The 26,242-nt window shown below is 50.2% G+C and overlaps 2 protein-coding genes across 12 annotated transcripts in view; one reads left to right on the top strand and one right to left on the bottom strand.

Moving 5' to 3' along the window:
• Window positions 1-25,586, top strand: part of MAP4 (microtubule-associated protein 4) — a 153,117-nt gene extending 127,531 nt beyond the window's left edge. For 3 of the 11 annotated variants that reach the window (XM_010862344.1, XM_010862343.1, XM_010862345.1), the window contains exons 10-19: window positions 7,336-7,442; window positions 8,216-8,431; window positions 11,441-11,624; window positions 12,137-12,196; window positions 12,315-12,604; window positions 14,007-14,120; window positions 15,934-16,026; window positions 19,427-19,508; window positions 21,006-21,118; window positions 22,971-23,275. In XM_010862344.1, the coding sequence (XP_010860646.1) occupies window positions 7,336-7,442; window positions 8,216-8,431; window positions 11,441-11,624; window positions 12,137-12,196; window positions 12,315-12,604; window positions 14,007-14,120; window positions 15,934-16,026; window positions 19,427-19,508; window positions 21,006-21,118; window positions 22,971-23,183 (1,472 nt within the window). In that variant the 3' untranslated portion in view covers window positions 23,184-23,275. The other 8 variants (XM_010862341.1, XM_010862342.1, XM_010862347.1 and 5 more) reach the window with 8 other exon arrangements.
• The window catches only part of DHX30 (DEAH (Asp-Glu-Ala-His) box helicase 30), a 28,795-nt gene continuing 28,047 nt past the window's right edge, over window positions 25,495-26,242 (bottom strand). Inside the window, exon 25 of the mRNA XM_010862495.1 lies at window positions 25,495-26,234. Coding sequence (XP_010860797.1) covers window positions 26,100-26,234 — 135 coding nt within the window. The 3' untranslated portion in view covers window positions 25,495-26,099. The remainder of the gene's footprint in view (window positions 26,235-26,242) is intronic.

Genomic DNA, 26,242 nt, shown 5'->3' on the forward strand with positions numbered 1-26,242 from the left:
CCCCCCCCCCCCGCCGCTCCCAGCCAGCTCCGTCAGGGCCAGCCCACACAGTGCCGGGCAGTCTCTCCGAAAGAAATGAGCCAAGCCGGGTTTGAGTGGCAGAGGACAGAGGGCAAGCTGAATGAGATCGGGCTGAATGTCAGCATGGACGGGCAGCTGAAAGACGGGCTTGTGAAGAATGCCAGCTTCCTGGAGCAGAATAAGCTCTGCTTCTTTGAGGGGAAGCTAGACAAAGAGCTCGGCATTGAAGCGCAGGGCAAGGAGTGTCAAGCCACCTCGGGTCACCTTGCGAGCAGGTATGTGATTGCAGACACCTACCATCCCTCAGAGGGGAGCTCGATGTACCAGAAGGTGGCCGAGTTCCATCTGGGACCCAGAGAGGGGCCAGACAAAAACAAAGCCACTACAGTCCTGGGGACGGTGATGGGGAAGAATGCGCCGGAGACTGAGAGCCAGCCAGATCTGCATTTCCCCGGGGCTGCTGCCATGCCCACCCAGTGTGTTAAGGAGCAGGAAACCAGTGTTTGGAACCCCAACTTTCATCCAATGTCAGAGGCTCAAGTCCCTCAGCACTCAAGGGAAGGAACTCCAGGAAAGGAGAATGGCACCCTTGCTGGCTGCCGGGTGATTGGGGTGGGGAGTGCCAGCTCCAGGCAGCTCGAATGTGGGTCCTCACTGCCGGTGGCGGTAGCCCACCCAGCCCCAGCTGTTGAGCACTCACCCCTTGCCGTTCCACCAATCACAAGGGTCGAGTTCACCCCAGAATGTTGGGATGCCAGCTCTCATATCCAGGTCCATGATAAGGAGGTAGAGAAATTGAGTTTTCCTGAGGAGGGGGCTTTGCTTGAGCAAGCCCCTCAGCAGAAAAAGGCAGTGCGCCGGGCCCTGTCTGAATGCTCTCACCTCTCAGTGCCCCCAGCTGTCAACCTTGCAGACAAGTATCCTGAACGTCCCGCCCGAGAAGATCTTTCTTCTGGCCTGCTGCCCCTCACCAGTAGCCCAGTGCCGAGTCCCGCACCCAAAAAACCGGGGACTCCTGCCATTAGACGCTCTATGACGGTGGCTGAGGAGCAGACAGCCAGCCACAAATTGAACCCTGGAGAACTGCCCGTTCTGTCTACTGAAGAGACACCTCCTTTCAACTGTGAAGAACCAGTGGCCAAGAAGAGAGAAGAATTGACCCACTTCAGCAACAACCACAGCAGCAGCAGCAGCAGTAGCAGCAGCTCTGGGAAGAGGGAACTGGGCACTGCTGGGTTCTCTCTCCCTGGTAAGCTGGAGCAGATTCCTGAAGTGAGCAGCACAGAGAAAGGACAGGAAGATACTAGTCAATCAAGAACGGATTCGTGCTCCCGGGTCTGCCAGGGAGGTGAGAAACAGCCAGGACAGCCGGTTCTGGCAGGGAAAAAGGAAATCGAGGTCACTGCAACCCTGAGCACTCCATCGTTCCTGTGTGAAGAGACCCCACGTGATGGTATGTTTCTAAATTTTGCCTCCATGGGGAACAAGCAGACAGCAAGGAAGGAACCAAAGTGACAGATTACCGGCAGGAGCCTTAGGCAGCTCATTCCTGCTGGAGTCTGTGACTGCTTGGGGAAGGCTGAATTCCCTTGCGTCGGAAGGTTGGGGAGAGTGAGGCGAGAGAGTGCACAAAGTGACTCCAGCTGGGTCAGCCTGCATGTCTGCTGGCGTGACAGATGGTGTGGACTGAGGGCGTGGGCCGATTGGGGTCAGAGAGGGGTGGGCTTAAGACACAGAGCCCCTTGTTTGACCTTATGTCACCCTGCCCAGCCCACCCCCCATCCTCCCACCCCTCAGCTCTCTGTTGGTTTGAACCAGATGATTCCCAAGCCCTAAATCATCCAATCACAACCGATTGACTTCCTTGCTTGAAAATCTGTCACTGTGTAGACTCACAATGGCTTTATCAGCACTAGCCTCGTCTCATTAAGTAGCGCAGTCTGGGTGCGAGCTGTTTCCCGTTTTGCTTTTGAGAATGTTTTACTTTTGTTTGAGCTGAAAAAGAGCCTTGTAAAGCTGGCTATTTAATATTCTTTTCCTGTTACTCATGTTTGACCCAATCTTGCTTCTAATTTTCTCTCTGTGTATGTGTGTTAGGAAGATTTGTGGGGAGAAGGGGAAGAAAGGGAAAGAGGAGAGAGGAAAGACTTGCAATTAATAAACAGCCGAAGGTTGCAGTTCTTGCGGCTGCCCCTGTCTTTCTTCCTTGCCCTTTATTCTCTTCCCCACCCCCAGCCCCCCACCAGTCTTATTGTTGGTGGTCTACAAAAGCTTGCTTTCCTCTGAGTCCAGTTTGAGTACAAAGGATCAGGATTTACAAGCTACTTAATGGAGATTGAAAATGTGTATTTTGTTTGTTTGTTTTAAGAAAAAAATAGCCATTTCTGGGAACCGTTTCCTCTAGTATTTATACCTCTCAGTACATTTTTTCAAAAATTTTTAACTTTTTTTCTTAGTATTAAGTGTATTTTCTTGGGGAAAGGACCCTTGAAGACTGATAGTTTTGTGGTGTTTTTTTTTTTTAATGATGGCCAAATAAACATCATATTTCCTTTATGATTTATTATGACTCCAAAATGTTAAGACTCAAATGTTCTATGCTATAGCTTCCTTCTATGGTGGCAGAACTGTAAGGTCCTCACGGATAGGATTGTCTCATCTTTTTTTCCCTTGATCACCACGTGCCCAATTCAGTGTTGTATACCTTCTAGGTGGTAATAAATGAAGATATTTATTTCAGAACAACTTTGTCTTAGTTCACACTAACAGAAGTTCATGCTGGTAGGAAAAAAAAAAATGTCAGATGACTGATAAACCTCACTGATCTGTTCACCTTATAGATGTTTGAATGCTGACTGCTAAAATTTGTAGATAAAGCTATATAAAGACTCACTATTCAACACACATATCATATGCCAGTTACTACCTAGGCACCATCAAGTGACTAGCTGGGTCAAGGGCGGTCGAGGAGGTGGGGTTGAGAGGGTTTCTAAATCATGAAAACTTTTTGGAGGAGGTAGCCTTGGAAGCCTGCCTAACTATGTGGAGGGAAAGCCTTCCAGGCAAAGGTGTGCTGCTCAGACAGCTCACGTTAGGTAAAAGAATAGTGATGAGTATTTGTGGGGCTTCTCTTAATTGCTATTTAGTTTCATAGAATAGGAACACACACACAGGAACTCTAGTTTATAAAAAAGGTATTTACTGACAGGCAGTCTCAGGGAATCTACTTGCAGGAAGTGTAGCTTGGCTACAGCCATCGTGTGTCTCTCTGAGGACCTCTGCTCCCCCTAAACATGCGTTCCATTCTCTTCCCCTCTGGAAACTGTTCTCTGCTGTCTCTTACTTTTTGCTTCCTTTATGACTCTGGTCTGCACAGGACATTGGTTGCCATGGTTTTGGGTTCTATGCCCTGCTTTATGCCATTTCATATCTCAGGAACCCAAGGTTGCTTGACTATAGTTTTCATATCTTCTTTCTTTTAGGGAAAGAATGAGTAAATATATCTTATTGTCTCTGCTTGGTCTGGTCACCTCTTTGCCAGGTTCCAAAGCTGCCTTCAGCAGTGTTGGCCGTTTTGAGCAACCCACTTCATCTGGGGCTCCTCTGGAGAAGGTTGTAGGTTGACCAAATGTGCCAAAGCCATCCGTACATCTGAGCAAGAAATAATGGGATAACAAGTCTAAAAATTTGTATGGAACCCAAGCTTATTTGCCCCATAAAATGTTTAAACATTACTCTCATGCTCAAAAAGCTATCCTGCTTGGCTGCCTATGACAGTATGGCTCAAAACTGGCTTTGAGGAGTTCACCTGTTCTCAATAAATAAGATAAACTGGAAGTTAGAGGTTTTGAAGGAAAAAAAATTCCCTTGATGACAGGAGATTCGTGTAGTAGTAAGAGGTGAACTACTGAGATAGGGGAAGTGTAACATAGGTGAAATCAACTGGACTTGAAAACTGGGTGTGGAAGATGAGAGAGAGAGAGACGGGGCAGTGAGGAGGGAGGAATTGAAGATGATGCTGTGATTTTGAGCCTGTGTTTTCCGGCATGTGTTAGTACAAATACTGGAAAGGTCCATCAGAAGTGAGCAGTTTTGTGGAGCAGTATGTGTTCCTTTTGAACATCCTTTGTGGAACAGTGGGGACATTGTGGTAGCGGTGCAGGTTGAAATGTCGTGTGGTTGTTTCATCGCAGTGAGAGTTCATGAAGTGTTTATGTTTGCTGAAAAATCGTGTGCTTATTGAAAAATGTTTGTGGTGGTCTGGGGCCAGTGACAGCAAGTCACACATTTGGTGGGATCCTGTTTCAGCTGGCTATAGAACAAAGACGTTACCAATACCTTACATGGTGGGAGTGGTTTTCTTTTTTCTTATTTTTAAAAGTAAAAAAGTTCCATTTTGACTAGAAATATATATGGTTTCAAACATCAAAAAGTACAAAATGCTATTCTTGAGAAAATCTCCTACCAAGAGAAAGTGACATTGATTCACTTTTTCATGCTCACCCTTGTAAATACAGCTAAATACTCTGGAAAGAATGTACCAGATAATCAGAAAAGGAATGTGAAAGAAAGGGAGAGGGCAGGCTGGATAGGGCTCACGGCTTGAGGTAGACCCTCCCATGTGTCCTGGTCTGGGTACTGGAGAGTATCTTCAACCTGCAATCATCAACAAGCATAGATTTTTTTCAAAAGGAGAAAATAAGAAAAGACAAAAAGAAAGAATGAAAGACCTGCTCTCTTTTGCCAAAAGACCCAGAAAGGAGAAGCCCTATTTCCCTACCCATTTCCAGGAAGAGGGATGGGCTCAGCCATCTTGCAGGTACAGTGGCAGAGGTCATCCGGGCCTCCCTTCACACCTGGCAGCACTGCAGGCCTCCGCCCACACACGCAGGGAAACCCTCCCCGTCCCTACCCGGAAACAGCACCCCCAGACCTAATTAGTTTATCAAGGTCACAGGATACCCTATGAACATGTCAGAAACTGTACTGCATTTCCATATAGTAACAAAGAAGCTATTTTATTCAAAATCCTGTAATAAAATTCCTAAATAGCAAAGAGCCAGAAACAACCAAAATGTCCTGCAGTAGACAAAGGGCTAAACCGCGGTACAGCCATGCCGTGGACTTATCATGTACAGCATGGACGCAGCTCAGAAGCACTGTGCAGTGACAGAGGCCAGGTACGAAAGTAGTGCATCGTATGACTCCACTTACGCAGTGGTCTTGAAATAGTATTTTAGAGATGGCCAGCAGATGAGTAGCTGCCAGAGATTAAGGGATTGGAAAGGGAAAGCGGGCTGGGGTGTCTATGAAAAAAATAAAAAGGGTGAAATGAGGGAGCTCTGTGGTGGTGGAACAATTAATCCGTTTTGATTCTTAGCAGTGGTTATGTAAAGCTGCACGTGTGATAACGTTGCACAGAACTGTTTACATGGGCACACACACACACAAACGAACGTAAGCAGAACTGGACAGATCTGAGCAGCTCTGTGGATCGCACAGGCATCAGCTCCCCAGTTTTGATAGTGTACTGTAGTTACGCAGGATGTCTTTGGGGGAAACCAGGTGAACAGTGCATAGAACCTCCCTGTACATTTCTTTGTAACTTCCTGTGAACCCGTACCTCAAAATAAAAAGTTTTAGTATAAACATAAAGCCTCGGGGTACTCTTTCTACCCCCTTCTGATGCCTATGTCAGAAGCTTTCTCTATCTCCTTTATACTTTAATAAAACTTTATTACACACACACACAAAAAAATAAACATATAGCCTCTTTAGTTTTGTGCCCCAACCCCCACCCCATCCCAGAATTAAATCACCATTGTTTTGTTTCATCACGATCCTTCCAAAGACTTTTTTAAAATGCATGCACAAGTATATTTGCAATAGAAGTGTATTGTCTCGTGTTATCCCTACAGTTATGTGCTTTGCTTTTCTTTTTGCTTAGAAGAGATTGTTCCCTATCAGTCAGATTCCGATTCTGGACCAGTTTCAGATTCAGAGGTTACGTTGGTATTTCTACCGTATGCTTTAACTAGTTTTCAGTTAACAGACTTATAGGTAGTTTGATTACTTTGCCTTTAGAAATAATGCTCTGGGGAAGGAGCTTGCAAATTCGCTATTTGGCAGGTATGTGAATATATCTCTAAGATAAATGTTGAGGAATTGTACTTCTGAATTAGAATTTATCTGCACTTGGAATTTTCAGAGGCACTGTGAGATTGCCCTGCATATGAGTTGTACGCTTCACACACTTGCCAGCCATGTATATCCTCATATTCTCTCTAGCAGCTACATTCAAATTTTAGGACTTTTAACAAATATTAGATTGGAAATTACATCTCATTTCTCTTCAAGATTGGATATCTTTTCATATTTTCAAAAGTGATCTGTATTTCTTTTTCTGTAAATTGCGTTCATATTCTTTTGGCCATTTTTCTAGTAGGTTGTTGGCCTTTATAGCAGTTATCGATCTGTAGGAGTAAACCTAATAAGCTCTGTGTATTTGATGCGAAGTTCAATACTTTTTTCCTGTTTATCATTTGCCTTTTGACTCTTCTTGTTGTTTGGGGCACATTGAGCCTTTTTATTCTTCTATACTCCAACTTATCTTTTGTGGCATCTAGAGATTGTGCTAGTTAGAACGGTCTCCCCACACCCAAGTTACAAGTTTCGTGGTATTTAAATGCTTTCTGGTGTAGCCTATTGAAATCTGGAGTCATCTCCCCACAGTGGTGCTGCTGGGCATAGCCTTAGGCCATAGACTTTATTTCTGGCCCTGGATCTGATTGCATGGGTCTTCTCGGCCTTGTTGGAAATCTGGGTCACCGCTAGAACCAGATCAGGTTCATCTCACATCCTCCATAAAGTGGTGCTTTGCAGGGAAAGGAAGTAAAGGGAGACCATTGGATAATCATCTGGCTCTTATCCCATCTCTCAGCACCCTTTATTCCAAGAGATAAACTCCAGTAGAAGTGGTTTTTGTCCCTGTTGCTCTGGGAGTTAGTGGTAGGGTGACAGAACGCCTTTGCCAGTCTCCAGGGAAGGGAAACGAAACTTCAAGGGCTATTTCCTTCCATTGATCATTTGTGCAAATCATAGTTAGGTTGCTTCTCCACAGGGACAGGCTGGAATCTAAAACTGTCCTTCGTCACAATGAGGGAAACGGCGGAGTCTTGTCCACTTTCAGCTGCAGAGTTCTGTGGATTTTGTCAGGATGAAGTGCTAGTTAGTGGTGTGTCACTCGCTGCAAAGACTTGCGTCTTCACAATGAGTGTTAAAAACATTTGTTTAGCATAACTTTCCCCCCTTTAGGAGTAGCCAAACCAGAAGAAGGACCACCTACCGGAAGCGTGTCTGGAAATGACATCACCGCCCCTCCAAACAAGGAGCTTCCACCAAGCCCAGAGAAGAAAACAAAGGTAAGTGCAAGAATGGTGGGTTGTCTTCTGCTGTAATTTTTTAAAACTACCTTCTGCTATTATTGTTTGGATTATGCAAGTGAAATTACTTTTTTCTGAGCTAATAATGTGTTCTCCTTCTTCAAGTTCAAACATGCTTAGAAAATATTTTATATTCCCATTTTATCATGATGGCCTAACTCAAACCCTTAAATCTCTGCTTTTGACCCTATTATCTTGAATATTTGTTCTGTAGATACTTCTGCTTCCTTTAACAACACCAATAAAGGGAATTACAGAATTATTCAGAAATCATTTTGAAGTCTTTCTTCATGAAAAAGGAGCACAGATTTTTAAGGTGGAATATAGCTCCAGACACTTATTCTAAAGTATAAATGCTCATTTTAGTGTGGTTGATATTACATCACAGAGTTACAAATAGTAAATAGTTAATGACCTGCTGGTGACTTTCTTCACAGAATTATTGCAGCCTTCAAAAATTAGTTAATTGTTTAAAGTTACTACTGAATTTAAATCTTGAGATGTCCAACTATTGGAATTAGTGACACTGTCATTAAGAAACAATTTCCAGTTTTCTTTATGCTCATCCTGGCATCTTTCCACTATTGACTGAGCTCAGAAGAAAGGAATGCTACTTTTCAGTTGCATCTTTCCTCATTGCTTAGAGTTTTACTTTGAATTGTGCAATTTATACTTTTTTTTAATTTGTTTTTATTCTTGTCTGTGTGTTTGATGTTGCCCTTTAAAAAAAACTAAAACAAATCAACTTAAAGCCTTTGGCCACCACTCAACCTACAAAGACTTCAACATCGAAAGCCAAAACACAGCCCACTTCTCTCCCTAAGCAGACAGCTCCCACCACCCTTGGTGGATCGAATAAAAAACCCATGAGCCTTGCTTCAGGCTCAGTACCAGCTGCCCCACCCAAACGCCCTGCTGCTGCCACCTCCAGGCCTTCCACCTTACCTTCAAAAGACACGAAGCCCAAGGTAAGTAGCCACCTGAGCACTGTGCCTGGGAAGAGTTCTCCCCTCCCAGCATCAGATAGTTAGGCGCTGTTGCTTCCAGACATGGAAATAGGCTGGGGGGCTAGGAAAAGGAAATGGGGAAAGGTTAACTCAAATCACTTTGGGCACCCATGATGCAGCCATGACATTTGAAGGCCTTTTCTACATTTTTTTTTTTAACCTCTTTTGGCCACTGCACATCCTACAGGATCTTAGTTTCCTGACCGGAGGTCAAACCCTTTTGTCTTGCGTCGGAAGTGCAGGGTCTTACCCACTGGAGCACCAGGGAAGTCCCCGCCATCTTTTTCACTTGGTGCCTTTCTCTGCCCTGGTTGGGGGCAATATTGCCTCTGCTTCCACTCCTTCTTTCTCCCAGCTCCTCCTTACTCTTCATCTATTTCAATACTTGTTAACTAGTTTCCCCTACTCCTCATGCCAATCACATACTCACTTTTGGTATAATTCTGACATCAGAGTCTCAGTCAGATTCAGTTCTTTGTCTTTCTTCTTAATCATCCTGGAGAAGTGAATTTCCTCCAGTAGCTGATTATGATTAGCTCTTCCAGCTTATCTCAGCAGATTCCAGCATCATGTGATAACTTACTTGCTCCTGGCATTAGGCTTCTTCTCCCTGGGCTCCTTCTGAAGTTTTTCAGTTTTCCAGGTCACCCACACATTACTACTTAGGAACTGGGCAGTTCAGAACAACCTTAACTTCACAGGATTGGTATGGGAAGAAAGGGTGGGTGGACTCTGTGGCGCCTTTTCTTAACATCTTGTTTTCTTTGAGAATGGCCTTAGGTCAGCCTGATGTTACTCTTCAAATTCATGATGGGGAGTAGCTTACCATGTTAAAATGATATTGTTTTTAATTTAATCTAGTACATAAAACTGGTGGAACCTAAGAATCGTAGGCTAGGTTGAAACCGCGGCCAAGAAACTGAGAAATCGTAGTATAGACTAGGAATGAGAAAATCTCGGAACACTTTCTGATCCTTATTTACCAAGTTGAATGCTTTTCCTGATCTTTAGAAAACAATTTATTTGAATAAGGGGGCGGAGGAAGGGTGGCTGGAGCCATGGCAGCAGCTTCGCCCTGACACTTTCTTAGCAGCAAATCTTGAGGCAGACAGAGGCCATGGGAAGGAATGGGTGCCATCTGGTGAAATTCACTCTATAACAGTAACAAAAATGGAGCATACTGTACAGATTGCTTTATAGACATTAACTCCTTTAATTCTCTCAGAAACCCGTGATACGGATAGGATATTTGCATTCTCATTTCATAGCTTAGTTAAGGGCTAGTAAGCAGAGGAACCTGTGTTTGAACTTGGGTCTAACTCCAGTGCTTGTGCTCAGGGCCTCTATCAACACTCTTTATCTTTTAGATAAGATATAGATGTTTAGATATTTTGAGAGATGGATAAAAACTAAAGCCTAATGAAATCTAGTTTTTTCCTTATTTTGGTAGAAAGATTTACAGAAACAAAGGGGATAAAACTATTCAGATCTGTCAGTCTGACAGAGGAGAAAATAAAAGTTGAGAAATCAGGAGAGTAACTCCGAGCAGGCTAGTTCTGCAGTTCGCTGAGGCCAAAAGCAGCCTGAAGAATGTCATGTCTTTTGGAGATTTCTATCCCTTGTAACCTTTTTCTAAATTATTTTATCATTGTTACTGTTACCAGTAAAATATAAGACCCCGTTCAATTATTCTGACTTGACTGTATTGAAAATTGAAAAGAGCTGCCAGAGAGGTCCTGGTTTAGTCCTTAACATTTTACAGCAAATAGAGCAGGAGTGCCCCTCCACGGAACCCATGACTTTCTCTAGACAGAGCTGGTAGTTGGACCATTTCCCTGATTCCAACCTTAGGTTCTTTACATGATGCTTGGGCCCTTCATTTGTAGCAATGGTCATTAGGGTTAGATTTTCTCTAAATCGGTGCCAACCCTTAATTTCTAAGAACCTCCTTAGCTGATTTTTCATTTAAGCAATGTCCTTGTCTCCGCCCACATCCTACCCTCTGAATGGCCATTTCTCTGGAGTATAAGAGACAGATCCGCTGTGCCTTTGGCTTGGCTTACTCTCTTGAGTAACATGGTAGGTCTGTCCATCTTGTGTTCCTGCAGACGCCAGCCTGTATTGATTCCTTCCCTTTCTTGGTGGTGATAGTGTGCCCAGCCTCCATGGAAGAGGAGCTGTGTCTGTGCCACATGCCTGTGTCTGTGCCTGAGGGGCTTTTCCCTTTGGCATTCAGTCAGAGCTCTGGCATCAGCCTCCTCTTGCCCTCTGCTTGTCAGGCCCACACCCTCCACCCGCCCTTTCCCATTTGTCCCTGTGCTCTTACAGAATTCTCATCCTCCAGTCCCTAATGGAGCTGATCCTTAGTGATCCTCTGTTCTGCCCTCCTTTGTCCAGACGAGGGAATCAAGCCCAGAAAGGCTCAGTGATTTGCCCAAGAGCACACGTGAGTCGAGGGGCTGCCTGGAGCTGGAGCTTAGGCTTCTGACCCGATTGATTTGGCCAATGCAGTCTCCATCTGCTGCCCCATCCTGTTCAGAATTCACGGGGTGCGTCTTAGCCCACAGAATAGCTGGATTGGACTAAGCATTTGTAATTTTTTATAATTTCGTTTACTCTCTGGTCAAGTATTACTACATTAAATGCATCAGTATTTAATGCAGTGAATCCGGAGGCAGACATAGTTTGTAGTGTGGTGTATTTCTAGGGCTGTTCATCCTCACCGGTTCAGGTTGGACTGAGGTGGTTTGACTCCCTGTTTCCTGATCCCGATCACAAGGCACCCTACATGGCCATTTCCCACCTTGTCTGGAGGACTTTGATCTTAGAGCCACATATTTCCTATTAGTAGCTGCCAAGCCCACTGCTCTCGTTTTCTGACATCTGCTTATATGGAAGCATCCTTTGGCGTGACTTCCTGGGGCAGTTCCTGACCTACCGCTCTCATTGCCACTTTCCCATTTTTGACAGCCTGTTGCAGAGGCAAAGATTCCTGAGAAGCGGGTCTCTCCATCCAAGCCGGCTTCTGCCCCAGCTGTCAAACCTGGCTCCAAGAGCACCCAGGCTGTTCCCAAAGCCCCAGCAACTGCAACTCTTGCTTCACCTGGGTCAACCAGTAGGAACCTGTCCACACCCCTGCCCAAGAGGCCCACTGGTGAGTACTGAATGTCCCTCCCACGGGAACCAGTGGCTTTACCCCAGACAGCTCCAGACAGCTGTGTAGATAGATAGAAGGACTTGTGAACCAGTCCTTCACGGGCCCATTGAAAAGTGGAGCCTCAATCTCCACGTGAGGTTAGCAGCTATGTGTATCCAGAATAATCCTGAGTGAAGGGAACTCTCATGAATTCCCAGGTAGAATGTACTGTTCCTTTCTTCGTAATTCCACAGCACCCAGCACTTTGTGTTCATGATCTTTGTAATAAGAAAGGCCATGTGGAAGCATTGTCAAGACCGTAGAAATGACCAAATGCCTGGCGTTGGACTCTCCGTCTGGGCGTGTCTACTTGACTGTCTCATTTACTAGCCTGTTCCCAGAGCCTAACACAGTCCCTGACTCAAATGATTCAGTCATTGTTGAACGAATGCATGAATCTCAGTTTAGGATGAACCATTCAGTGGATCATCTTATTTAAACATGATATTAAAAAGTGTATATTTGTGCAGCAATCAAGACTGAGGGGAAACCTGCAGAGATCAAGAAGATGGCTACAAAGTCTGCACCAGGTAAGACCCATTCCCCACGTTGTGGAATCCGGATTTAAACCCCACATCTTCCGTGGCTTTAAGGCTCCCTTTTGCTTTCTCCCCGAACGCGTATTATCTCCTGTTCCTCCCTGAGCAGCTGACTTGAGTCGCCCAAAGAGCACCACCACAAGTTCTGTGAAGAAGAGCACCACCGTCCCTGGGACAGCACCCCCAGCAGGGGCTCCGAGCAGAGCCAGGCCCACAGCCACGCCGCCCCGGCCCTCCGGGACTCCTCCCGTGGACAAGAAGCCCACAGCAGCCAAGCCCACCTCCTCTGCCCCGAGGCTGGGCCGCGTGGCTGCCAACGCTTCTGCCCCTGATCTGAAAAATGTCCGCTCCAAGGTCGGCTCCACCGAAAACATCAAGCACCAGCCTGGAGGAGGCCGGGTGAGTCCAGGGAGCTTGGATCCCTGGCATGCTGGCCCCTGCTTCATCCTCTGCCACATCTAAGCACTGTTCCCAGGCATGTCCTTGCATAAGCCCAAGGGGCCCACCATGCAGGGGACAGTCAGGACAGTGGGTTCAGTGTCAGGGAGTTTCAGCCTGGGCTCCACCTCCCAGCAACAGGATGCAAGTGGGCTTAGCTCAGGCTTTCTCTTCTCCTCTCCTAGTCTGCATATTGGGGTCTGGGCTTACATTTTTGTTTGGAGGCAAAGGGTTGTGCTTTATTTACGAAACAGAGAATGCCTCTGAGCCTTGCATAGGTGAGAGACATTGGGCAGGAACCTGGTCCATTTTGTTCCTTCTCCTTGCGCAGGCTAGGCAGAAGATGGGCTGCCTCTAGTTCCCTGAGCTGTGTGTCTTGGCTGAAGAGTCTGTCTGGACGAGGACTAGTGTCCTCTTATGGCCAGGGTGACTTTCTTCTATCCCTGGCTTTCCTAAATAAAAGGACTGTGGTAGAGTGTCATGGTGGAGAACCATGCTCTTCACTTGAAGGACTTTCTGAGTACGTCCACCCTAGAATTATTTAACTGCTAGCAACCATGGGGCTTCTGTGTGTGAAAAGGTGGTGGCAAGAGTCCAGGTTCAGTGTCTGGAGCAGTGACCTCCTCATCCCCTGCATCGTTCTCTAGGCTTAAACCGCTGCCACCGCCTCCCCTGACTCAGAGTAGGACATTTACATTGTTTCAATCCAGAGCTGCTGAAAACATTGAAGGGGGTCCAAAATGAGACAGAATCCTTGTTCTGTTGGAAGGCGTTTATGGAAAACTGGGATGAGGGCCTGAGGGTTGCTTGTGCCGAGAGAGTGTAGCTGGCGTAGGCAGCCAAGTGCTGTGCTGGGTCTTGATGGCCTTCCCCACTTCTGTGCTCTTATGCGTACGTGGTGCAAAACTTGCTACAGGTCTTGGTGGGGAGTTGAATAACTCAGCCTGGTGATGAAAGTATTTTCTGTTCCAACATACCTGAGGGTGTGACACTTCCCGTCATCAACACTGGCTTCCTGTGACCATGGCAGCTTGCTTGGAGCGTATCAGAACATGGGGCCCGGGGAGGGGTGGCTTGTGATTTGAAAACCCTGGTACACACTCATATTTATCCCTTCTTCCTGCCTCTTCTCCACGAATGGTGTCTTGATCTCTTCCTTGTATCTCAAGACTGGTTTGCAGCCCCTCTCCCTCCAGCTTGGTCTGCCCTGGCAAATGGTTGTTTTCTTTCTAGGAGCAAGGGTGACCTGCTTCTGCATGGTGGCCTGGCCTGGATTCGAGTCCCCTTCAGCCTTCTTCCTTTCCTAGCATTTGGGCTGTTATCCTCTTGGTTTGAAATTTGCCCTCCCTTTATCTCCATCCAGGCCAAAGTAGAGAAAAAAACAGAGGCAGCTGCTCCAGCTCGAAAGCCTGAACCTAACGCAGTCACTAAAGCAGCCGGCCCAATTGGCAATGCACAGAAACCGCCTACGGGGAAAGTGAGTTTTATTTAGACTTTTACCTCTTGAAGGTAAAAGACGGTCAACTGTTTCTTCCAGCCTGAGTCACTTTCCCTTCTTTTGCACCTTTTTCCTATCCCCAACTAGTTTCTACTCCTCCCCATGTTCCCTCCTCTGTGTTTGATGACTCAGGCATCAGAAAATTTTCTCTAATAACCTTGAAAGTTAACAGAGCTGGGAGCCCGTTAGCCCTTTAGGGGATATTTATTCAGGCGGATAAAATGGATGCAAAGACTTTCAGTCACGTCCTTCACACTGACCTTGATCTGAAACCTGTTATGCCCATAGCATCCACCTTCTTCCTCAATAAGACATGGCAACCTTCCAGCACCAGGAACCCCAGAGCCCTGCGCTTAAATTTCAACTGAAGGCCCCTCTCCACACCGCTGGGTGTGAAAATAGCTTCCCTGGTTCCCCAAGGACCTCTGAACTGAAAGTTAGCATGCTCATTCCCATTTCCCAGTAGAAAACACACTCGACATAGGGATTGCAGCATTATGTGGACAGCAGAGGTGAGTGGGGGTGCTAGGTTCTTTCCCCTTGCCTCCATACCCTGGAGCCAGGACCCTCCTCTTGCCCTGGGAACCTTCTGCCCTTCTCTGTGGCAGATGGGTGGTCGGGGGCTGCCAGAGAAGCCTGAGCTCCAGCCCTGAGGAACCAGGATGGGAGGGTTCAGGCCAAGGACTCTGTGTGGTTGGTAGGCATGGAAGGCCGCACCATGGCTCCCAGGGCCTTCCAGAGGTCCTGTACAGGCCTCTGGTTCAGACCTGGTTCATTAGGAAAGTGGTTTTGTCACTGATGTTGCTAAGAAGTTGGAGTTTCTCAGAGTAGATTTCTCTACTTTGTGGAGAACTCTTCAGTTTGGGGGCTGCATCACTTGGGATGGGCTCTAAGGAAGGAAAGGAAGGAAGCTGGCAACTGTTCCCTCTTGAGAAGCCTCAAAAAGAGTTCTTTGTCCCACTTGGAGCCTGGGCCTTCATGTTGCTTTGTTCAAGTCGAGCTGTTCGTGTACAGCACAGTGGGCGTGCCCTCCAGTTGTGGCTCACTGCAGCCCTGCCCAGAACCTGGTCTCTTTGCACGTGAAACTCTCAGGACACAGAAGGTTGGGCATCTGGAGGACTGTGGAAGAGGTTTTACCTTGGCATCAAAAAAGACCAGAGCTTAACTGCAATTGCAACACCCTTTCTTTAGCCCTGAGAGAAATGGACTCACCGTGGTAGTGTAGCAGTGGCTGTGGTGGTGCCCCCTGGTGCCCAGGGCTCTGCATCGCAGGTCCAGCAGCCTCTGCTGTCCTTCCTGTCAGGATCAGATCTGAGTCGGGAGCCAGCTGCCCCAGACTTCTCCGTGCAGCCTTTGCTTTCCCAGAGCAGGTCTTTCTGCAGCGATTTTAGGCCCTAGATTTCAGGGAGGTGCCGTCCTTGGGTGAGGATGGGTCCAGATGAGCAGGACTCTTGCAGAGAGGAGCCTGGGGAGAGAACAGATGCGGGTGGGCTGTGGTGGATGGGGATTGAGGCCACAGCAGCTGGCCCCAGGAGCGGCGAGGATGTCCGTGTAGCACTCTGGCGACATCTACTGTCTTTGTGTTGTTTGTTCGTGTTTTCACTCTCTCTCCTGCTCCTTCCCGTCCCTTGCCCTGTGCTGTTCACAGCTGTTCTGCTGGAGGTAGGGTTTTAACAGCACCATCTGCCGCCCGTCATGGTCACTGTTGGACTCACTGCCTGCCCCATGTCGGTTCTAACCAGCCCTCTCCCTTTGTGTTGTTTTTTTTTTTTTCTGTTCTCTAACACTCCAGGTCCAGATAGTCTCCAAAAAAGTGAGCTACAGCCATATTCAGTCCAAGTGTGGTTCCAAGGACAATATTAAGCATGTCCCTGGAGGTGGTAATGTAAGTATGCGCTCGGGGCCACTGGTGTCTGAGGCCAAGCCCCCCATGGGGCGCACTGGGGAGAGGGCCACCCCCTCACTGGTGGGTGAATGGATTCGGGGGAGACCCTGATGCTCACATGAGTTCAGTCTGGGTGTCCCTTGTGAGCCCCTGAATGACAGCTGGGTGACACCCACTTGGCATCTTTTTGCCCCTGTGGTGGGAGGCCTTGCTGTCAGAGACCTGGTCTGAGGGATGTGGTCAGCAGCTGGCCCATCGTCTGTCTCAAGTCCGCCCCTGGGGATGCGTTGGTTCTGACCTGGGGACAGATGTCACGATTCCTCCAGAGCCCGTCCTTGAGTCCTTGCTGCTCTAGAGCAGGGAGTTCGTGACCAGGCCCTCCCCGCCTCCTGGGTCTTCCCTTCATTTTCATGACTCTGCTCTCTTTTTCGCTCTTGCTCTTTCTCCTCCTCTCTCTCTGCCTCCTCCTCCTTCTCTTCGTTCTGCTCTCCTTCCCTCACTGTTGCCCTTTTCTACCCCTTTCTCCTCCAGTTTCCTTTTCTTTTTCTCTCCTTCCCTGTCCCATTCAGACATCCTGTCTATCATGGTGCTACTCTGTGCCACCCTTAAGATCTGTGTTGGGGACACACGTATCTAGAGCTCAAAGGGCGGTCCTGGGAGAGACTGTGCTGGCCACCATTGCCATCTAGCACGTGGAGGGCGCCCCGTGCGTTTTCCACGCCCCTGTGACAGGCCACAGCAGGCGGGCTCTGCCCTCACCGCCGCCCCCCTTGCTTCTCTCCCACTCCCAGAGGAGAGCGCTGTCCTGGTCTCCCTTGTTCATTCAGTTCCTTCTCCTTGCCGCCCTGACCTGAATTAAGTCCCACTCTGCTTACTCTTTTCACTGTTAGGCTCCATCCTCTGCCGTCTCAGTGGTCATGCCGTCCTGCCCATGGGTTACAGAGGCCCCCACCCCGCAGTTCTGCTGTGGGGGTGCAAACATAGAGCACCTGTTTTTTCCCCCACTTGACTCCCCTGCTTCATGCCCTTCCTGGGCATCTCCCCACCACTGGCTCTTCCTGGCATGGTTTGGCACTCAGGTGGGCAGTGCTGGGCTAACTTGGAAGTTGGCCAGACACTGGCCATGCTGGTGTGGAAAGATTGAGATAGGTAAAGTGTAAAGGTAGCACCTGGTTAAGGTGATAAAGATCCAGCCTGTGAGGGGCCCAGTAGGCACTGGCTCTAGCTTTTCCTCTCAGGCTTTTGGCCTAGATGCAGAACCAGAATGTGAACAGTGAGGGAATTGGGTTGTTTGTGTGTGTGTGTTTGTGTGTGAAATAGAAATGTGTTAGTATATGTTGTGTGGTATATGTCAGAGCTCTGAAAATAGTCCTCATTTATCTCTCACCTACTATGGTCTTCCCACACTGCCTGCGCATGACTTCAAACAGGATTTTTTGGGGCCAGGGAATGTACTTTTTTCAAGTATTTCGTTTTAGGAGGCTTCCTTAAACAGCAGAGCTTTAGGAAACTGCCTGTGGAGATGTTTCCAGGTGGGAAGATGAGGGTAAACAGCCTAGCCTAAGTTACTGTTGCGCCTTCCATCGGCCCCTCCGTAAAGCCACCATAATCATACCTGCATGGTAGAAGGGTGGCCACCAGCCATACGCATGTAACCCTGACCCGCCGAAAGCCCTCTTTCTGCCCAGAGAGAAATTCTGGGGCTCCCGCACAGATGAGTGGCTTGGAGCAAGATTCTGGTTGGCTCTACACATGCCCCCACGTACACACAAACATGCCCCTTTTTGAGAACCAAAAGGCCATTGAGCGAGACCATCACAGCTACTTCTGCGGATGATCAGAGTTTAAATTTTGCAGCAATTTAGTTCCATTTCACCCTCATGAGGAGGGGCGTGTATGTCAGTGGTTTCTGAGACTTGTTGGCAGGGTCACTTCCTTAGCAGTATTGACACCTGTGCTGCCCCAGGGGCAGATGGTGCGAGCGGGTGACAGGAGGCAGTGTGTGGATGCTGGGTGGTCGTGGCTGGGCTTGTGCTGGCCACTGGGCATCCCTGGGTGGGGCCTGGGGCCTGCATGAGAAACAGCAGCACATGGCTCCTCTAGGTACCAGCCTCGTCTCAATGGCTTTTAAGTTAATAAGAAGCAGTTAAGCTTTTTAAAACTTTTCAAACATATACATATACAAAATTAGAAAAAAAAATGATAAAGTGAATTGGATGTCCTTTTTTACTCAGCATTTATTATTTTTGTGGCCAGTCTTATCTATGTATGCTCACCTCCATTATTCTGAAGCCAGTTCTAGTTATATCTTTTATCTGCAAATATCCGAATATATAACTGTAACAGATAAGAACTCTAATATATGTATGTATACTATAAAACCCCATAACGTGTTAAACAAGTTTGCTTAATCAGGATACAAGTAAGGTCCCTAAGTTGTGGTTGGTTGATTTGCCCCCTTGTAATCTTAGGTGTCTCTTGCTGTACAAGTTCCTTGTTCATTTTTCTTTTTTCATGGTAACACTTTTCATGAGTAAAACTGAATGGTTTGTCCTAGAATTTGGGTTCTACTGAGGATATGCCCATGGTTTCACTGAACATATTCATTAGTCCCACATTTTTCTTCAGATTAATTCAGGCTTGGCTCTTTTTTAACCCCCACATTTTTGCAGGATGTTCAGAGGCAGTGGTGGTGTTTCTGTCAGGAGGCACATAATGTCTCACTCTTCTCTTCATCTCTCTCTTCCTGATGCTGGTGGCTGTTCTTGCCCCAAACCCTGAGTTCAGCAAAGGTGCACTGTGGCAAAACTGGAATTCCCCGTCCCTTCTTCATGTATTGGCCGGAATGCATCTGTAAAGGAAAACTTCCCCTCATAACTGTTCCTTCACTAAGGACTGGGCTTCACATTTGGAACACAGTCAAGGGTTGTGTGGGCTCCACATCCCGGCAAGAGCCTGGCCATGGCGAGTGACCTCTGCTGACCCCTCACAGGTCATCTCGGGTATGGTGCAAGATGAGCCTGCCACAGTTGCTGAGGACACGTGGTGGCCTGCTTTAGCAGCTGCCAGACCTATGACTGGGAAGAGTGCACTTCCCCACGCTCCTGCTGAGGCATAATTGTAGCACTGTTGGAAAGACAGCTGAAGCAGAGGCTGCCATTTTGATGGTAGCAGGTACTCTGTAAATGACGATTGAGCACATGAAGCAGTTAGTGTAGAGCCGATGTCCCTACAAGAGACAGTATGAAGAGGAGATGGAGCGAGGGGAGACGCAGGGAAGGCTTTGGAAAAGGCGCCCTCTAAGCTGGGCTTTGGAGACCATAAAGAGAGCTTGGGTTTGAGCCTGGCAGTAGCCCTCTCTCTGAGTGAGTCATTTCCGTGTGTATGTTTTTCTCCTCAGGTTCAGATTCAGAACAAGAAGGTAGACATCTCCAAGGTCTCCTCCAAGTGTGGGTCGAAGGCTAACATCAAGCACAAGCCTGGTGAGTGGTGCCTTCCTCATCCCAGGTTTCACCCCTGTGCCTCTGTCCTTTTTATTAAGACTCCTAGAGCCACCCACACCCAGGGCACAGCAGTAGAAACAGCATAGTCCTCAGCCCCTGTCAGGGAGGGGCTTTCTGGGCGCTAACCTCTTCATTGGAGGAGGAACAGTTTGTAAGGGCTGCCATTTGCACGGGCAGAGTCTTGAGGCCCCACTGTGTACACAGCACTGTTGACCTAGGCCTGTGGTAGAGGTGCGCTACCAGCTGAGACCCTTCTCAGCCTCCCTGCTGCATGTTCAGGAGCTGGTGCTGAAGGAGCTTTAGGAAATGGTGGCTGGGCCTTGCCTGTCAGACGCAGGAGCAGAGAATATTTCCAAGCAGTGAAGCATCAACCACCAGTTCCTACAAGGGACAGGAAGCCATTCAGCAATGCTGCCTCGGCCCACGGGCTGGGATCTTACTGTCACAGCAGTCCAGACTTTGCTTCCAGCAGCACAGGCCTGGCGCCCCTGCAAAAATCTCTGGCAGCTGGCATGTTGTCTGGGCAGGGCCTGCGTTCTGGCTGTACCCTGAGTCTCATGTGTCCTGGTCCAGAGTCTGCAGCAGACGTGGGGCAGGGCCGTACCTGCAGTAGCAGGCACAGTGGCTGACAGCTTACCTTCGCTTTTCCATCCTATCTAGAAAATCCACTCTCCTGAGGTAACTTCTTCCCTAGTGACAGTGACTTGAGGTCCAGCTTTTACAGCAGGCCAGAAGTCAGTGGGTCGGATACCTGGAGGATTGGGCAGGAAGCTGGGTGACATGAGCAGAGAGGAGATGGGAGAGTGAAGAAGACTCAGGGAAAAGCCCAGCTGAGAGTCTGGGTGGCCGTGAGAGCTCTCTGGCCCTTGCTTCCATGGCCTCACTCTGGCTGAGCTGTGAATGTTGCCCATGTATAGACTACCTTCCCTCGGCTCCCACCTCTCACCTTCTCTTCTTTTCACGACAGATTGGGTTAAACTGTTCACCCAGACCATATGACCATCCTGTCTTGCCGGTCACTCCTCTCCTCCAGTATCTGTGCTGGCAGCTAGAAAATCAGGATTCCAGGATCCTGACCGTGACCAGCAGGGTGTCCATGAGGCTGAAAGCAGGCTGGACTCCCGTACTGCTGTCAGAGGGAGGTGTCACTCAGCCAAGTGACCCCGAGGCAGGCGTGCATCTTGGCTCCTTTTGAGGCTCTCCTGGGGCTGCAGGCAGTGCACGCACGGTGGTGGTAGGGTGACTTTCCTTCTCTCTGGCTGCGTGGCGAAATTGGCTCAGCCTGACCTGGAGAAGAGGAGCCCTGTTATGACAGTGTTCACTGTGCCTCCACCCGTGTCCTCAGGGCCACCAGGAGCAGATTACGTTTTCCCCGTTTCTCTCCCAGGCACAGCCCAGTCCTTAGCCAGCCTCCTGGCTCTGCCTGTAGGGGTATTTTTCTGTCACCCATAATGACCCATGTCTTTTTGGTTCCAGGTGGAGGAGATGTCAAGATCGAAAGTCAGAAGCTGAACTTCAAAGAAAAGGCCCAGGCAAAGGTGGGATCCCTCGATAACGTGGGCCACCTGCCTGCAGGAGGTGCCGTGAAGGTAGTGCTTGGGTCCTGATGGGGCTGGAGGTGGGGGTGGGCTTGTGCAGCTGGAGTCGGTCCCAGCACATGGGTGCCTGTCACCGCCCCTCAGTCACTTCAGGAGTCGTGTTTCACCCACTTCATTACTGTTGCCATCGTGTCATCCGTCCTGAGTGAGGCAGGAGAGGTGAAGAGGCCCCAGCCCAGTCAGCTCTCATCTGTCCAGCTGGAGACAGAACCTTCTCCTGAGAGCCGTGGGCTGCCTTTTTGAGCCCATCTCAGCCGTTTTCAAAGGAACAGGGCTGATGTGCAGGCCCCACTGAAGCCAAGGGTCAGTGGAGTGCAGTTCTCGCGGCACCTCGCAAGAGGGCAGTGCGGTGCTCTGTGTCAGGCTTCCTTCCGGGCCTGCGAACGGGGTGGCTCGTTTCCAGCTGCCCGTGGCGGCAGGCCCGACGTCCACCTCCTCAGGCCTGTACTGCCAGGCCCTGGAGAGTGCGCGGCTTCCTATGCTGGTTGGGCCTCTCCTGCCTTCCTTCCCTCTCTTCCCTTCCCCTCCTTCCACAGTACTGTGAGACCCTTTGTCTGCCAGAGATTCTGTCCATGTTCCATGTCATCAGGTAGGGGCACTTTGGGGCAACGCCTTGAAGGCTTCCAAGTCTGAGGGTGGCTGCAGCTGCTTCGGGAGATGGGTGAGGAAGCGGGGATGTGAGCGGCGCTGTGGGCCTTCCTCCTGTGTCCAACCACCCCTCGCAAGCTCCATCCCAGCTTTGTCCTGGTCGCCCTCTGTCCTCCAGTTCAAGCCCTGACTGGCTCCCTTGACCACTGGGGGCCCTGGCTCTATCACAGACTCTTGGAGCGTGCTCCACACCTCGTGAGGGTCCATTCTCTGGTCGTCTTCCTTGGGGCACTAACTTCAGTGTGGTCCCAGCCATGTGACAAGCACGTGCAGACCAGGGCTCACTCCTGGGCCTTTCTGACCACCAGTCTTTTTATTCACATCATCTCCCTTTTTTTTTTTCCTTTTAACCACTTCTGGAACTTTCTAGCACAGAGGCTATATCTTTCACTGTTCTAAGCAAGGACCACCCTGGAGCCTTCCGTTGTCACCTCTGGGCATTTGTGGCACAGGCGTACCAGCTCACCCAGTGCCCTGGGCCCCACCCCCGACCCCCAAAGCCCTCCCTCTTCTGCTCTTGACTCACACTGGGTGTCTACGGCCCCCACAGTCCTTACTCTATCCTGAAGCTGTCCTGGCCCCTGTAGCCTCCCTCTTCATACCTCTTGGACACTTTCCTGGCTCCTCTTTGTCCCAGGCCGTGAAAGGGTGCCCAGCACAGAACAGGCCTGTGTCGGGGGTGAGTGAACAGTGATTAGCCAGGCAGGGAGTCTGTGGGGTCCCTCAGGTCCGAGGTGGCAGCCTGCACCCCACGGGAATGGGTCCAGCTCCCAGAGCTCCCTAGCCAAGTCCTGACCTGCAACTTGAGATCATTCCTTGGGTTTTTTTGCTAACAACCTGCGGTCATAGTTGTTTTGATCTGGCATCAGCCTTGTTAAGGAGCTGGACTGTCATGTCAGAGGCTTCGTGAGGCCGCCCAGAGGAGGCTCCTAGAGTGCGTCCCTAGCCAGGCTGCACCCCCTTCCTGCCCCAGAGCCCACGCCTGGGTTCTTGCCCAGCACCGGGCCATTCAAACCAGGGTTTGGCCTGGTGGGTTGGGGTCGGGGTGGGAGCACCTGGGCTCGACTCCCAGATGCGCTGTACTCAGGCCGTCAAGGCAGTGGGGGTGGGGGCAGTGTGTGGAACCCACCACCATCACCATCCCACTCCCTCCCCGACTGACCCTGCACTGTCTCCCCCACTGTTTCATTTGTAGACTGAGGGCGGTGGCAGCGAGGCCCCTCCGTGTCCGGGCCCCCCTGCTGGGGAGGAGCTGGCCATCCCTGAGGCAGCGCCTGAAGCTGGCGCCCCCACTTCAGCCAGTGGCCTTAGTGGCCACACCACCCTGGCAGGGGGTGGTGACCAAAGGGAGGCCCAGACCTTGGACAGCCAGATCCAGGAGACAAGTAAGTGGCTGGGCTTGGCCTGAGGGCCAGCCAGGGGCCCTGCCACTGGCTGCAAATTGAAACTCCTTTGTTTTCTGACTGGAGAGTGGCCTGAATTTTAACGAAGCAACCTTTTATTTTCCAGGCATCTAATGATGACATTCTGGTCTCGTCTTCCGTCCCCCGTGTCCCCCCTCTTGTCTCCCCCGTCACCCTCTCCCTTCCCTCCTCCCGTGTCACTGCAGATTGAGACCTACAGGCTGACGTTCCGGGCAAACGCCAGGGCCCGCACCGATCACGGGGCCGACATTGTCTCCCGCCCGCCCTCACTTCCCTGGCGGCCCCAGCTCAGGCAGCCGGGCCCCTAGCTCCCCGCCCCAGGCCGCCCCCATCCTGTGGCTCGGGCCCTGGGCAGCCCTCTAGGCGCCCCCTCCCTCCCTCCCTCCCTCGCTTGCCCAGGGCAGCAGCTGTTCCCCCCACGCCCATGTTCCTTCCACTTCCCGCCCGAGGCCCAGCTCCCTGCTTGGCTTGTATCCTCACCACTTCGCGCCGCTGCTCCACGAAGTTTGGGTGGAAAATGGGGTGGGGAAGAATAATTTTGGGATCTTCTGAGACCTGGGGTGTAGGGGCGAGCTGGATCCCAGCATACTCTTCATTTGTTTGGGTTTTTTGGACCAAACCCAAAAGAAACTGACATACCCTCCCTCCTCGCTGGTCCATCCGGAGGGAAGAGTGGAAGCAGACGTCCACGTGACGGCTGCCGTTAACTGCATCCCCTGGAGCCTGCTAAGCCACCGCCTCTTCCTTTGACCCTACGATGGTGCCCGCCGTGCAGGTGGTACCAGGCGCCACTTGCTGCCCTCCCCAAGTTAGTCAGAGGCAGCGTTGCCTGTCCCCGCTCCTCCCCATACCTGCCTAGCTGCTATCACACTTTATCTTTTCTTTTTTAATAACCCCTAAAAACCAGTGGAGTAGTTTTGCAGGTTGAAGCCATGTCTAAATGAAAGTCCTCAGTAGGTGTTAAAGGAAACAGGGAGGGGAGATCCTGAAGCCTCCAGCCGGGAGGTCAGGTGTCAGGAGCTGCCCTGGGTTGGGCAGCTCGGGGCCCCAGCCCCAGAGATGGTGTGGGCAGGGCAGGCGTGGTGTGGGGGCTGTGGGCTGGAGAGCAGGCAGGGACCGCTAGGGGCTGGTCAGTGTGGACTGGTGGTTCTGGCATTTTGTGTGTATGCTGCTTTTCTTTTCTAACCAAGAGGCTGGTTTTGGCATCTGTTTGTCTCATTCCCTGGGATCTGGTGGAAGACATAAAATTGGGACTGGAGAGGGCCATGGAGGTCAAATTCCTCCAAGCCTGCAGCCTAGGACACTGCCGAGGAGCCCAATGTGCCCGGCACGCATGTGGATAGTGGGGAATCAAGGTTGGAAATTTGGAAATAAGGACATGCAGTGGGCCGTCCAGGCTCCCTTGTAGCCTGACTGGAAAGGGGGGAGAGGCGAGGCGAGCCCAGCCTGAGGAGGCGTGTCCCAGTTAGGCCTGGTCTTGGGATGGCTGCAATGATTAGCCCTGGGGATTATAATGACATGAAGATTCTTATTGCACTTGTATTTTTTTGTATTAAAGTTTGCATGGTTTCTAATAAAGGATTAAAATGTAACAGTTTGTAGTGAAATGGCCTGGGAGTCTCCGAGGGTTCTCCTCTGAAGACTGTTTTCTGCAGTGCAGACTTGGCCCCTTTACCCTCCCACCTCCTCTTCGGGCGTCCCCTGGCGCTGAGAAGGTGGGGGGCCCTTGATCTAGGCTTCATGCGGATTTGATGTCCGTGTAGAGGGAGGGTGTCTGGGCTGGGAAGGTTCTCCCCGTTTCTGAGGTAGCATTTTCTCCAGGGAGATTCGATACCACATCCCCAACTCCCCAAGCACTACCAGGGGTAGAAATTGCATGATCTTGTGGAAAAAGCACTTCCAGAGCCAGAGACCGTCCAGGGTGCTTCAGTAGCGCCAGGGACATCACGGTGTCCGTGTTTTGTCTGCAGAAAGGGGTGAGGGAACTGGGAGGACACAGCGGGAGGTGGGGGGGCAGTGCTGGGCCTCAAGGTGCCTGCACCCATGTCGACGCTGAGGTGGGCAAGCTCTGGGTCTTCTTCACTCCTTTGGCCAAAAGCAGGGGTTGGAGAGGTGACCCAGTGGAGGGCCCTTGAGGGGGTGCTGGAGTGGTCAGTGTTCTGAAGGGTGGTCTGGTCACAGTTGCCTTGATGGGTCCCACCAGCCAGAGCAGCTGAGAAGGCTGTCCCGACAGGTGGGTCCAGAGGCCCTGCGTGCTCTGCTCTGCAGCCATCGGGGCGGGGATGTTTCTGTGCTTCCCCATTTGCTTATGGCTCAGCCGTTCCTCATGTCAATCTGTGATTCTGTTGTAACGATTTCCAGAGTAAATAAAGCTCTTATGTCCTAAATACGCAGGCCCTGTCTTCTGTACGTCCTGGTTTCTACCCCTCCAGCTTGTGGCCCACCCCCTCGCTGTTCCTCTGCATCAAGGGACTGGTGTGCGCCTTGTGGTCTTCACCTCAGCACCTCCTCTGGGAGATGGCTGTGACCGAGGGTTAGGGTCTCAGTGAGCGTTGGTTGCTTATGGAGATTTTCCCAGCCCCACCCGCCTGCGCTGGGAGGCGGCAGCCAGACTGAATGAGGATGCACAGTGGGCCCCGCCACACCTGTAAGGACAGTGCAGAGACTAGGCTGGTCCAAGCTCCTGAGGTGTGGGGTTTAAGCCCCTTCTTCTAAGACCTTGGGTCCCTCCCTTCTGAGCCTTCACTCTTCTCTTGGTTGGGGGAGCGTGGCCCCCAGCCCAGGGCGCTGAGGTCCTCCCTGAGAGGAGCCCCGTGGATAGCGATGCTCACAAGGGATAAATAGAACTTTATTTTAAATAAACATTTTCATTCTGTACATGGCCCCAGCAGAGACAGGGCTCAGTCGTCAGCGGTCTTGCGCACATCAAAGCTGCCGCAGGGCCCGCGCAGCAGCTCCGCCAGCAGGGCGAGCAGCTGCCCGTGCTCCTCCTGCACACAGGGTGGCAACGCCGCCAGCTCGCTGCGCAGGCTCCGCTCCACCA

The sequence above is a fragment of the Bison bison genome, unplaced genomic scaffold (genome assembly GCF_000754665.1).
Source record: "Bison bison bison isolate TAMUID 2011002044 unplaced genomic scaffold, Bison_UMD1.0 scf7180017864482, whole genome shotgun sequence".
Taxonomy (NCBI): domain Eukaryota; kingdom Metazoa; phylum Chordata; class Mammalia; order Artiodactyla; family Bovidae; genus Bison; species Bison bison.